At 40.8% G+C, this 11,611-nt stretch overlaps 1 protein-coding gene across 7 annotated transcripts in view; it reads right to left on the reverse strand.

Moving 5' to 3' along the window:
* VRK2 (VRK serine/threonine kinase 2) overlaps positions 1–10,992 on the reverse strand; it is a 139,174-nt gene extending 128,182 nt beyond the window's left edge. For 4 of the 7 annotated variants that reach the window (XM_086323762.1, XM_086323758.1, XM_086323763.1 and 1 more), the window contains exons 1-2: positions 10,915–10,992; positions 8,618–8,758 (exon numbers count right to left, since the gene is read on the reverse strand). In XM_086323762.1, coding sequence (XP_086179888.1) covers positions 8,618–8,753 — 136 coding nt within the window. In that variant the 5' untranslated portion in view covers positions 8,754–8,758; positions 10,915–10,992. Of the gene's footprint in view, positions 1–8,617; positions 8,780–10,705; positions 10,791–10,914 lie in introns of those variants that run through there. The other 3 variants (XM_086323759.1, XM_086323764.1, XM_086323760.1) reach the window with 2 other exon arrangements.
* Between the last annotated feature and the right edge of the window lie 619 nt (positions 10,993–11,611).

The raw sequence follows: 11,611 nt of genomic DNA on the forward strand, positions 1-11,611 counted from the left end.
TGGCCACAGCTGGTCTTATAGGCATTCTTGTAAATTTAAGAGCATTTAGAGAATACGATTAAAGTGATCACAAGAAATGATGCCCTTTTTTTTTTCATTTTTGCCCAGTTCTGTAGCTGGTGTGAGACGATCATAAGGAATATGATATTTAGAACTCAATTTTATGCAAAATCCATTATTCAAGAAGGGAAGTTTATATACATGATAGACATGCAATGAAATAAATGTTAGAATAGGAAGCTTTGTTACTTATGCATTAAGTCGGTTCTAACGTTTTGGTAAACTAACTTTTTATTGATATAAAATTCAAAAAATTTTCTGCATTTAGAGAAAGGACTAAACTTTTCCCTTTATTAAAGATCTTTCTGTTTCAGATTGAAGTAATCTGAAGGTTTTTAATTTGGAGTTTTTCCTTCATCTCCTTTATACACTTTTGTGAAGCCTCATCGGCTCATGGTGAGAGCTGCCACCAAGGAGTTCTTCCAAACTTTACCTGCCCTTTCTAAATTTAGGGTTCTTTACTGCAGCAGGTTGAAGATCTGGCTTTGAATGCACCTGGCTCTGCTGGAGAACAGAAATATTCATCTCCACTGAATGCATGCTGCTTAAGTGCTGGAGGCACTTGCAGGAGAGTAACTCTCACTGGAAACTTCATTACAATACTTTTCTCTTCCCTACATGATGTAGTAATTCTCATTCACCAAAGATAGAATTTTGCTTGACACTGCCACAGGAGCTCCTGTTTGACTTTCAAAATTAATCAACCTCTAAGCTGGAGTAGAAATGGCATGTCCTTTAACCTTAAGCACAAAAAGCTCTCAACAGACTGCAGTTTTTATATCCCTGGATGGGAGTTTGGGCCCCTGATACTTAAACTTGATGCACATACTGGGTTTCTGGCATGCTTTTGCCCATACCCATCTGCTTGGCTGGCACTGTGCCCATTCAGAAGGTGTGATGCCAGTTTCAATAGGGCATAGGTGCCAATCAAAGATGGGCTTGGAGGGGCAGCATGCAGAACGCAGCAAAAGTCAGCTCTTCTGCCAGAAGATCCTCCTGTTATCATATAATGCCAATGAAGGGCCACATGCCTCATTGCCTAGGATCACACTGCATCTGTAGATGTTTCTGGCCTTCAATGGATATCTTTCTACAGAATCTTTTCCCTCAAGTATTACTTGATTGGAGATGTTAAAGCAAAGTCTTCCTGACTAAATGAAGTCAGGACGACTGTCTTTTTCCCTTTTAAAAGAATGGAAACCTTCAAAAATTTTCTTGAAATAATTGCTGAGTTTTACGTCCTTCCTCTTAAAATGCCCTTTCATGTAGAAAATTGCATAATATACTCAGTTCATGTAATGGAGTTACAAGGGACAAACATTCTGAAGATGCACGAACTGCAAAACCAAGTATGTAAGCAGTATAGGATCCATGAACATTTTTGAATCATCGTTAAGTGAGGAGGGTGAACAAATTTTCATCATCCAAATAGCTAGTTTCTAGTGAATACTCCTATTTAGAGCTTTAGAGTTTCTTAATTTTCTTCTCATTTATTTTATAAACATAGATATTCCTGTTTCTTAAAGAAGACTACTTCTTACTCTTCTTCCATACCTAAAGAAAAAAGCCTAAAACACTTCAGAAGCTAAACTCCATTCATATTTCATAAGGAAGCCAGAAGCTCCCGAAAGTTGAGAGTTTTGTGTGTGTGTGTGTGTGTGACAATACAGGTGAACTCATTTCATGAAGAAGAAACTTCCCTATAGCGATAGGCTTCAAATTTAAAAACCTTGACCACTGAAACCATTGTAAGATAGTAACAGGTGCAGTGGAAGAGACATAATGCATAAATTATTGAAGAACAGAGCAGTTTGTAAATCTTCCCTTAAAGCAAAAGAGTTTGACAGTAGAATGCTGAAAATGAAGACCCATAATATAAAATATGTTAAAAAGATCGGACACTTACAAAAATGAAAAAGATAAGCAAAGACTAAGTAAACCTTAGGAGAATGCTTCCTTTTTATACAAAGAATCCAAACGTTTGCAGGTATTTAGATTCCTTAGCCGGAGAAGGCAATGGCACCCCACTCCAGTACTCTTGCCTGGAAAATCCCATGGACAGAGGAGCCTGGTAGGCTGCAGTCCATGGGGTCTTGAAGAGTCAGACACGACTGAGCGACTTCACTTTCACTTTTCACTTTCAGGTATTGGAGAAGGAAATGGCAACCCACTCCAGTGTTCTTGCCTGGAGAATCCCAGGGACGGGGGAGCCTGGTGGGGGGCAGTCCATGAGGTCGCAGAGTCAGACACGACTGAAGTAACTTAGCAGCAGTAGCAGCAGCAGATTTCTTAGCTGGTAATTAAATGAACACTGTGCTTTTAAAACTCAAAATTAACAGCCAATGGTCAGCACATACAAAATTAAAATACAACTTCTAGGAAATTTAAATTCTTATGAAAGGTACAACACATTTATTAAATTCACAAAATCCCAAGCAATCTCTTCATCTGTTGAGATTATACCAACTGCTGCTGCTGCTGGTAAGTCGCTTCAGTCGTGTCCGACTCTGTGCGACCCCATAGACAGCAGCCTACTAGGCTCCCCCATCCCTGGGATTCTCCAGGCAAGAAGACTGGAGTGGGTTGCCATTTCCTTCTCCAATGCATGAAAGTGAAAAGTGAAAATGAAGTCACTCAGTCGTGTCCGACTCTTCAAGACCCCATGGACTGCAGCCTACCAGGCTCCTCTGTCCATGGGATTTTCCAGGCAAGAGTACTGGAGTGGGGTGCCATTGCCTTCTCAGGATTATACCAACTATTACCTCTTAAACCTTCAGCTGGGAACTAATTTATCTTATATACAACAGTTTCTAGTACAAGTTATCCTTATTTCATATTTATTTCCTTCTTCTCACCTCCAGGGTATCATCTGCAAAATTTCCTAGTAACTATTGTGGTGGGGGGAGAAGGCAATGGCAACCCACTCCAGTAATCTTGCCCAGAAAATTCCATGGACAGAGGAGCCTGGTAGGCTGCAGTCCATGGGGTCGCTAAGAGTCAGACACGACTGAGCGACTTCACTTTCACTTTTCACTTTCATGCACTGGAGAAGGAAATGGCAACCCACTCCAGTACTCTTGCCTGGAGAATCCCAGGGACGGGGGAGCCCGGTGGGCTGCCGTCCATGGGGTAGCACAGAGTCAGACACGACTGCAGCGACTTAGCAGCAGCAGCACTGTGGTGGGACCACAATGTTGCACTGTGTTAGGTCAGATTAACTGCCTATCTCAAAGTGTTCTCTATAACACACTGCCAAAATAACATTTAACACAGCAATATATTATGAAGCAATGCATGTTTTAGTGACTTTATTTTGTTGCCGGCATTATCGTTAGGCTCTTCAGAACATAACTCAGCATACCTTAAAAATCAATCCATTCTAGCTGACTAGAAAGTTGTTATTGTTTAGTCACTAAGTCGTGTCTGACTCTTTGCGACCCCATGGACTGTAGCCCGCTAGGCTCCTCTGTCCATGGGATTTCCTAGGCAAGAATACTGGACTGGGCTGCCATTTCCCTCTCCAGGGGAGCTTCCCGACCCAGGGATCAAACCAGCATCTCCCACACTGGAAGGCAGATTCTTTACCACTGAGCCACCAAACAAGAAAATACAATAAATAAAAACCACACATAAAAATGTTTTTCTATTTAGATAGAAGTCTATTTCTTCATCGATAAGTGAGTTAAACTTTGACAATATCTACAACTCTCAGTTACTCTATTTTCTCTCTGCCCCACCCCACAAAGATTTCTTCTATTTTTAAAGAACAAAATTGAGCTAATCTGAGAGGATTACCCAAGAAATGTATGGCAGTCACTTGATCTAAACATTTATCCATGAATAAATGATTGATCTTAATGCTTCAAGAATTAATTTTAGTTATAACATTATTTATAAAATATAATGCTGATTTACTGTCAATAAAGCATATACAGATTTTATAGTTAATTTGTCTCAAGTTTTTATGACTAAGAGTGTTATGTTTAAGATTACAGGCTGGAGTTAAGGGTGACATCTATAATTATGGAAAAAAAAGCAAACTGGCTTGTGTGGGTTTAGTGGTCCAACTTCAGTCTCAATCTCTGAGGCAAATAACTGGTAAACATATAGCCTGTGCTAATGGTCATGGCTCTGCTCAAATTCTAAAAAATAAAACTACAGATGAATCATTCTATCATTTGTTACTTCCTCCTCCAGGGGATCTTCCCAACCCAGGGGTCAAACCCATCTCTCCTGCATTGGTAGGCAGATTCTTTACTACTGAGCCACCTGGGAAAGCCATATAAGAAGACTTTAAAGGAATTTGGCTAAAGTTTATTAGCTACAGTTCTGTTTTTCTAGATTTTTGACTAATTCTGAAACATAGTACGTTTCATATCTGAAACATAAGACACAGCTTATGTGAGAACTTTTCACTATGTCATCATGGCTACTACTGTAAATTGAAATGGGAAAAACATACACTTTGGCAAGTAAAATGTTATAGACTTCCACTGACATTCTCTGTTTCTCAGTTTTACCACATTTAGTAGCTAAGCCCATCACAGTCCATGGGAGGACAAATGGAAAAACCCTCCCATACATGTCTTAGTCACCGTGCTAATCTGAGCACCAGACACCGAATTTCGAGTTCAGCCATCACTGAGAATGAGACGTTCTAAATAAATAAATCAATTCCAGTGAACGGCTTATCAAGTTCCGAATTCTTTAAAAATATTACCTTAATCATTGCAAGTATTACTACCTCAATCCTAGAGGATAGAAACAGAGATTCCTGAGTAGATGAAAGTCACTCAGTTTGCAAAAGGCTCAGGTCAAAATCTTAAGCTGTAATTTATGAAATTCCCCAGTTTGCTTGGTTCTGTGTTATACCTAGCACTAAAGTAAAATTCAAAATCTTAGTTCTGTCTCCTGAAGTTTTAGAACTTTTTTTTTCACTTATTTGATCCTGAGGTTACTGCAAGCTTTCGCATTCCCTGAAACAGTTTCCTTTCTTCCTTTTCCTCTCCTCTCTTTTCAAATGCAAAGGAAGAACTTTGTTTTATGTTCAGACTTTCTTTTCCCTCTTATTACTACTTCTGTTACTGCTACAGGAACATTATTTCTCCAAGTTGAGAGTAAACACAAAACATCTCTGCCCCTTCCCCTTTACTTCTTGCTGACTACTGAAAGGCTTTGGCTATTGATCTCAAAACTACAGGACAGTTGCACATGCACAGATGAGTCAGTCAGGGCGGTTAGTCTCTTCTCAGCCTTAGGTGACAAGTGCTGATGAAGCGTCTGCTCAAAGTGTATCTGGAAAATATAATGCTTAACAATGTAGCTGGACACGAAGGTATTAGGGAAACCTGAACTGGCAGGCTACTTCATCTATACAGGAAATGATGAGAACCATGCTAAAATGCAAAACATGATATAATTTCATATGGATTGTCTCAGCTTGAAAATAATACGTAAAAACTAATTTTAACAAACTTATTGCTGACAGCATCTCACTGAAGAGCTGAGATTATAATTTATGAGTGCCACTTTTGATAGAACAGTAACAACATTTGCAACACACAACTTTTCCTCAAAATAGCTAAACATTTCTTTAAAATCTTACGCCAGTCACATACATTTGCTCATATATCCAGGATCCAGGTTCTAAAATTAGTAGTGGGTACTTCATAACTATGAAATCTTGAAAATTGTTGCAAACTAAATATTATTGAGAAAAATTAAGTAAAAAATATGTGCATCACTTAGATTGAAAGAAGCAAGGTTTTTTCTATATTTCAATAGGGGCAAATAAATCACATGACTAAGCCTAAATTCCTAATTCCACGTGCCTAAATTCCTTTTTCACAACAGGAAACACACAAGTAACATGTATACACATATATGTATGCATACACACACATTAAACATGCTGTTAAATTTAAATACATATTAACACATATAATATTTACATTTAAAAAGAGAAAAGAAATAAGACTAAATTAATACTTTTCTGTAGTTCTTTGAAATTACTCAAAATAGTTCAAACATTAGAATAACTGATAAGCTGTGCAATCCAAGGCTACATCCAAGCCACATCAGAAATAACTTATTCAACTCCATTTCTCTGACCATGAGTCAAGACAATATACTAGAGATCTTAACGCTCATCTATACAAGAGAATTCATCAATTCAGAGTTTCAACCAACAATTAATTCTTCAAAGAATATACTCTCTGTAGACTCCAAGTCCTCTCAGGGTCTTTATCTGCAACATTCAACATGGAAGCCACTACCTATAGGTAGTTACTGGGCCCCTAAAATGGGACTAGACATATCCTGGTTTAGTCCCACTTAACTACAGAAGTGAAATATTTCCCTTTTTTAATATTAATAATGTGTTGGAATTATACTTTAGATATATCACATTAAATAATACATATTATTTAAATAAATTTCAGCTGCTTTTTTTAATGTGGCTCCTAGACAATTTTACATTCCATATGTGGCTTGCATTACATTTCTGTTAAACAGTGCTGCTTGTGTCACTAAATCTAGTACTTAACATTTTCCAAGCAAGTTCAAACCCTTTAAATAGGGAAGTTGTTCTTTATCTAACCCACACTATACTTTTGTGTTGGTCTTATCTTCCCAACTAGATTAGACACTCAGGTGATTAATAAGAAGTTACTTATTCACTGTATTTCACCCATTTATTCAATACTACAAACTCAACTTCATTAGAAGAGGAGCTTAATCCTTCAAGATCCATGAAACACATTTGCATGAGAAGGGTGGCAGAATCAGTTCAGTCGCTAAGTCGTGTCCGACTCTTTGCGACCCCGTGAACTGAATGCATCACACCAGGCCTCCCTGCCATCACCAACTCCCGGAGTTCACTCAAACTCAAGTCCATCGAGTCCATGATGCCATCCAGCCATCTCATCCTCTGTCGTCCCCTTTTCCTCCTGCCCCCAATCCCTCCCAGCATCAGTCTTTTCCAATGAGTCAACTCTTCGCATGAGGTGGCCCAGGTATTGGAGTTTCAGCTTTAACATCAGTCCTTCCAAAGAACATCCAGGACTGATCTCCTTTAGAATGGACTGGTTGGATCTCCTTGCAGTCCAAGGGATTCTCAAGAGTCTTCTCCAACACCACAGTTCAAAAAGGTCACCGTAAAATATGCCTGTTTGGCCAAAGGATTATTTTGAACTGAAGGCACTTGAAAAATAGCAAATGCAGGGAAAGGCTTTCTCTGAACTCCCTTTATTTGGCTAAAGACAAGAACCCAACCCTCTCACCAAAAAAAAAAAAAAAAACAACCCACAACTCAACTGTTTTAAATTACATCTAGGAGAGCTTCATTAACCAGGAAAGACTGACTCATCACAGAAGAGATTAGAAATTGACATCACTCCCAAACTTTGTTACAGACTATCACATCACAGCCCCCATCCACTCTTCTACAGACCTAGTAATGTCTCTTAAAAATCATGTACTGTTCCTTATTAAGATGGCATGTAAGCTCTCAAATCTTACCATGCTTTAGGATATTTATTCAACTATTTTTCCCCCTGTAATATTACTGTGCACATAACATCAAAAAATTAATATATTTGTATACATTTTCTCCTGTTAATCTTCCTTCTATCAGTTTATTTCATAAACCCAGATATTAAACTTAGGAGAGCAAAGGGAATGTCTTTCCTCCCCTGTACTCTAAAATATTTAATAAGGAACCCAAGATTCTTCCAAAGAAGGCTTTTTTACCAACTTCTTAAACGCCTCCAGACACAGATGTAATAAGTCAATATATTTAGAATTTCTCCTTGAGAGGATTTTTTTTTAATCACTAATATTCATCTTATTAATTAAATCTCATCTTGTAATGGATATCCCTCGATCCTTAAAACTATAGATAAAAGTTTTTTATTTATAAAAAACTTTTGTTATCCCTGAACAATCCTTTTAAAGTCAATGTGATTTAAAATTTTTTTAATGTAGTATAAAAACACACTCAACTTAGGTTCCTTACTTGTACCAAAAAACACAGAAACTATATTTAAGTGTCTGTTAATTATCCTAAAGATAGCATATAACTAGTACCAATCTAGATGTACAAGAGAGAAGTTAATTCATTCCACGCAATAGATGGCCTTGGAGTATTAAGACCCAGTTCTCTAGTGAGACCTAGTGAAGAAATGACCAAAACCTTACACTACTTCAACATTAATGATTAAGATTCACAAATGGAAAATGTTCATAATCATAGAGTTGTGTTCTCTTGAGTCATAAAAATCGATGTTTCCAAGAAAACACACTCTCAAAACAGAACATTAACCATTTGTCTGGCAGACTGTGTAACTGTGCTCTGAAAAGACTTTCTAAGAGTCATTTAGAAAGACATGGACAAGAAGAGACTAGGGTCAGTAATATCTTGAACCTAGCAGAGACATTCTACTAAACACTACCTATCTTCATATAACTTACATTTATGAATTCTATTTTATTTCAATTTTCAAAATATTAAGAAGTCACAGTCACACACATAAAGAGAATCTGGTGATTTATACTTTACCTAAATATATCAAACCAAATCCTCCAGAGCCAACCAGCTTGCCCAGCACCCACTGTTTTCCTTCCATGTCATCCAGGACTGTGCCTTCCGGAAGTGGAATAGGAAGCTTGTATTTCTCTTTTCTTCTTGGTGGCATCACTTCTGTTGACAGAAGGGGTGAGGCTGTGATTAAAAATAAAAACAACAACAAAGAAACCTCCACTTAAATACATTTCTCAAAATGTCTTCTATGGGGCACGTTCCCAGAAATAAGGATTCTGAAGTCAACTGGGGTTGGGAAAGCCCACATATTATATTCAAACTGGAGATTCACCAACATTACAATATTGAAATCGAAGAGACACTGATACTAAAAAAAAACAAAGTGTGTTGAACCTCACTTAACATTTCCAAAATTCAGTTAGGGGGTCAAAATACCTATTAATCATTCAGAACACACCTTAAATGAGTTAATTTCCAACTACAAAGAGAAAATAAATTTCATATATATGAAAATACTCCTTTCATTGAGAATGCTAAATGTCAAAGATGAAAAGCTCTTCAGTCACTAGAAAAAAAAAAATACAGCTCTTGGCTGAGATAACATGGACAATGGCAATGTACGTCATTATCAAATCCAGCAACTGATACAACTCAATAAATATTGGTTAAATAAGCCCAGGATTTTCATGGATGTGTAACTAAGCAGAGCACTAGGCCATTGTGCAGTTACTTTTAAGGCTACCACACTACTGTTTCAACTTCTTTCTGCTTCTCTCTACCCTGTCCCTTTCCCATTATCACCGAAGTGAAAACTGCCCTGCCTTAGAAATTTATGCAGCACTACCAAAAACAGTTGTAGAAACGCCATAGTGATAGCCACACAACTTTAACCAATTAACTGTAATTGTACATAGGTTAGTGAATCTTACTAGAGATTTTTGAGTAGGACTAGAAAATTTCTTAGGGAAAACAAAACACACACACAGCATGTAAGCCTGGAACCAAGTGTGAAGGTAACCACAATCTTCCAAATAGTTTGAAAGAATTTTTTTTTAAACCTGGTGAGTGCCTTCGAAATCAAAGTAGTCTTCGTTGTATAATCTATCCATCTTCTGAATGAAGTTTCTGTTCCTTCCAGTAGGCTTTCCCTGCTTCACTTATATTAACCCAATGCCCTATCTTACTCAGCAGCAACACCTGGGTAGAGCAATATTCACTTGTTCTCCTAACTCGAACACAAAAGAAGCTGGGAATTCATATGAACAGTGCCCAAAAGAAGGAAAAGTTCTGACCAGTACTTTATACTAGGGGCTTCTCTGGGGACTCAGACAATAAAGAATCTGCCTCCAATGCAGGAGACCTGGGTTGGATCCCAGGGTCAGGCAGATCCCCTGGAGAAGGGAATGGAAACCCACTCCAATATTCTTGCCCCATGGACAGGGTGGCCTCGTGGGCTACAGACCATGGGGCTGCAGAGTCACACAACTGACTGACATTTTCACTTTATATATACTGACCAATATCTTGACTTTAAATACTGGTGAAGTGAAGTGAAGTCGCTCAGCCGTGTCCGACTCTTTGCGACCCCGTGGACTGTAGCCCACCAGGCTCCTCTGTCCATGGGATTCTCCAGGCAAGAATACTGGAATGGGTTGCCACTTCATTCTCCAACACTTATTTGCTGATTTAAAACCTTAAGTCTTCAGATAACAACTTTTCAGCAGGGCATACATTCTCCATCAGTATGAAGAAGATAAAAACCGTTTGGGCAAGTCCGTGGCACCATAACCTGAGGCCTGAAAGGTGTCTATACAATGAACACCCGCGGCATGGATCCAGGGTTCAAGGCACAGGAGGAAGCGCCAACCTCCTCTCAAGGCAAGTCCCAGACAAGCTAGTCCCTGCTGTTTCAGGGCCCTCCCCGCTAGGATGAGAAGTGCTTAACATGAGTTTCCGAAGACAAACCGGTACCCAGAGGCCTGAACCCAAGGCGTGGGGAGGCCTCGGAGAAGAACCGTGACGGCGGGGCCAAGGGCGGGTCAGCGCGGCCCACCGCCCGCCTGACTCCTCGGCCGTCCAAGACACCCCCTTTGGCTTCCTACCCACCCGACTCCCCACTTCTTGTCACGCCCAGGGCCGGCCCGAACCACCGGAAGTCCGCCGGCGTCCGGACTCTCACTCTAGCCCCTCTAGGCCGGTGGAAAAAGAAACCCAATCCCTTTTCCCGCCTAACTTCCCCGCCCCGCGTTTTGAGCAAACGCGTGGGGAAGGGGCGCCAGGATTTCGCGCTGAGTTTTTAAAAAGTCAGAACCCACCGCGTAAGCAGGGAACCCTCCCGGCCCGGCGTCTCACTCCGACGGCAGCTCCTTCCCGGCCTAGGACGCCGCACGGGCGGGGCAAGCGGGACGCGGAAGTGCGGGGTCTCGCCGTGACTCCCGGGACCCGGGGACGAGGGGAGGCTTGCCAGGCTCTCGGCCTGCCCGGCGCCTCCCTTGGGCCTCGCGAGGCCGGGCGGGGCGGCAGGCCTCCAATCCCGCGGGGAGGCGGGCCCGGAGTCGGCGCGGCCCTCGGTAGGGGCCAAACTAACTTTCTGTGCCTGGGTTCGCATCGCTCACCCAGGGCGGAGACGCCGGCCCGGGGTTCCGCGGAGCCTAGCCCGAGCCCAGGCCTGGGGGCAACCGTAATTACTTTAAAACTTCAAAAACATTTTCTAATTTTTTTTGTCTGTGAAGTGGAAATAAGCCTCCTGCTGCTGCTAAGTCGCTTCAGTCGTGTCCGACTCTGTGCGACCCCATAGACGGCAGCCCACCAGGCTCCCCTGTCCCTGGGATTCTCCAGGCAAGAACACTGGAGTGGGTTGCCACTACCTTCTCCAATGGATGAAAGTGAAAAGTGAAAATGAAGTCGCTCTGTCGTGTCCGACTCTTGGCGACCCCGTGGACTGCAGCCCACCAGGCTCCTCCGTCCATGGGATTTTCCACGCAAGAGTACTAGAGTCGGGTTTAGGTTAAT

This window comes from Bos grunniens, chromosome 11 (assembly GCF_055505025.1).
Source record: "Bos grunniens cultivar Pamir isolate PY7600 chromosome 11, Bosgru_T2T1.0, whole genome shotgun sequence".
NCBI classification, from domain to species: domain Eukaryota; kingdom Metazoa; phylum Chordata; class Mammalia; order Artiodactyla; family Bovidae; genus Bos; species Bos grunniens.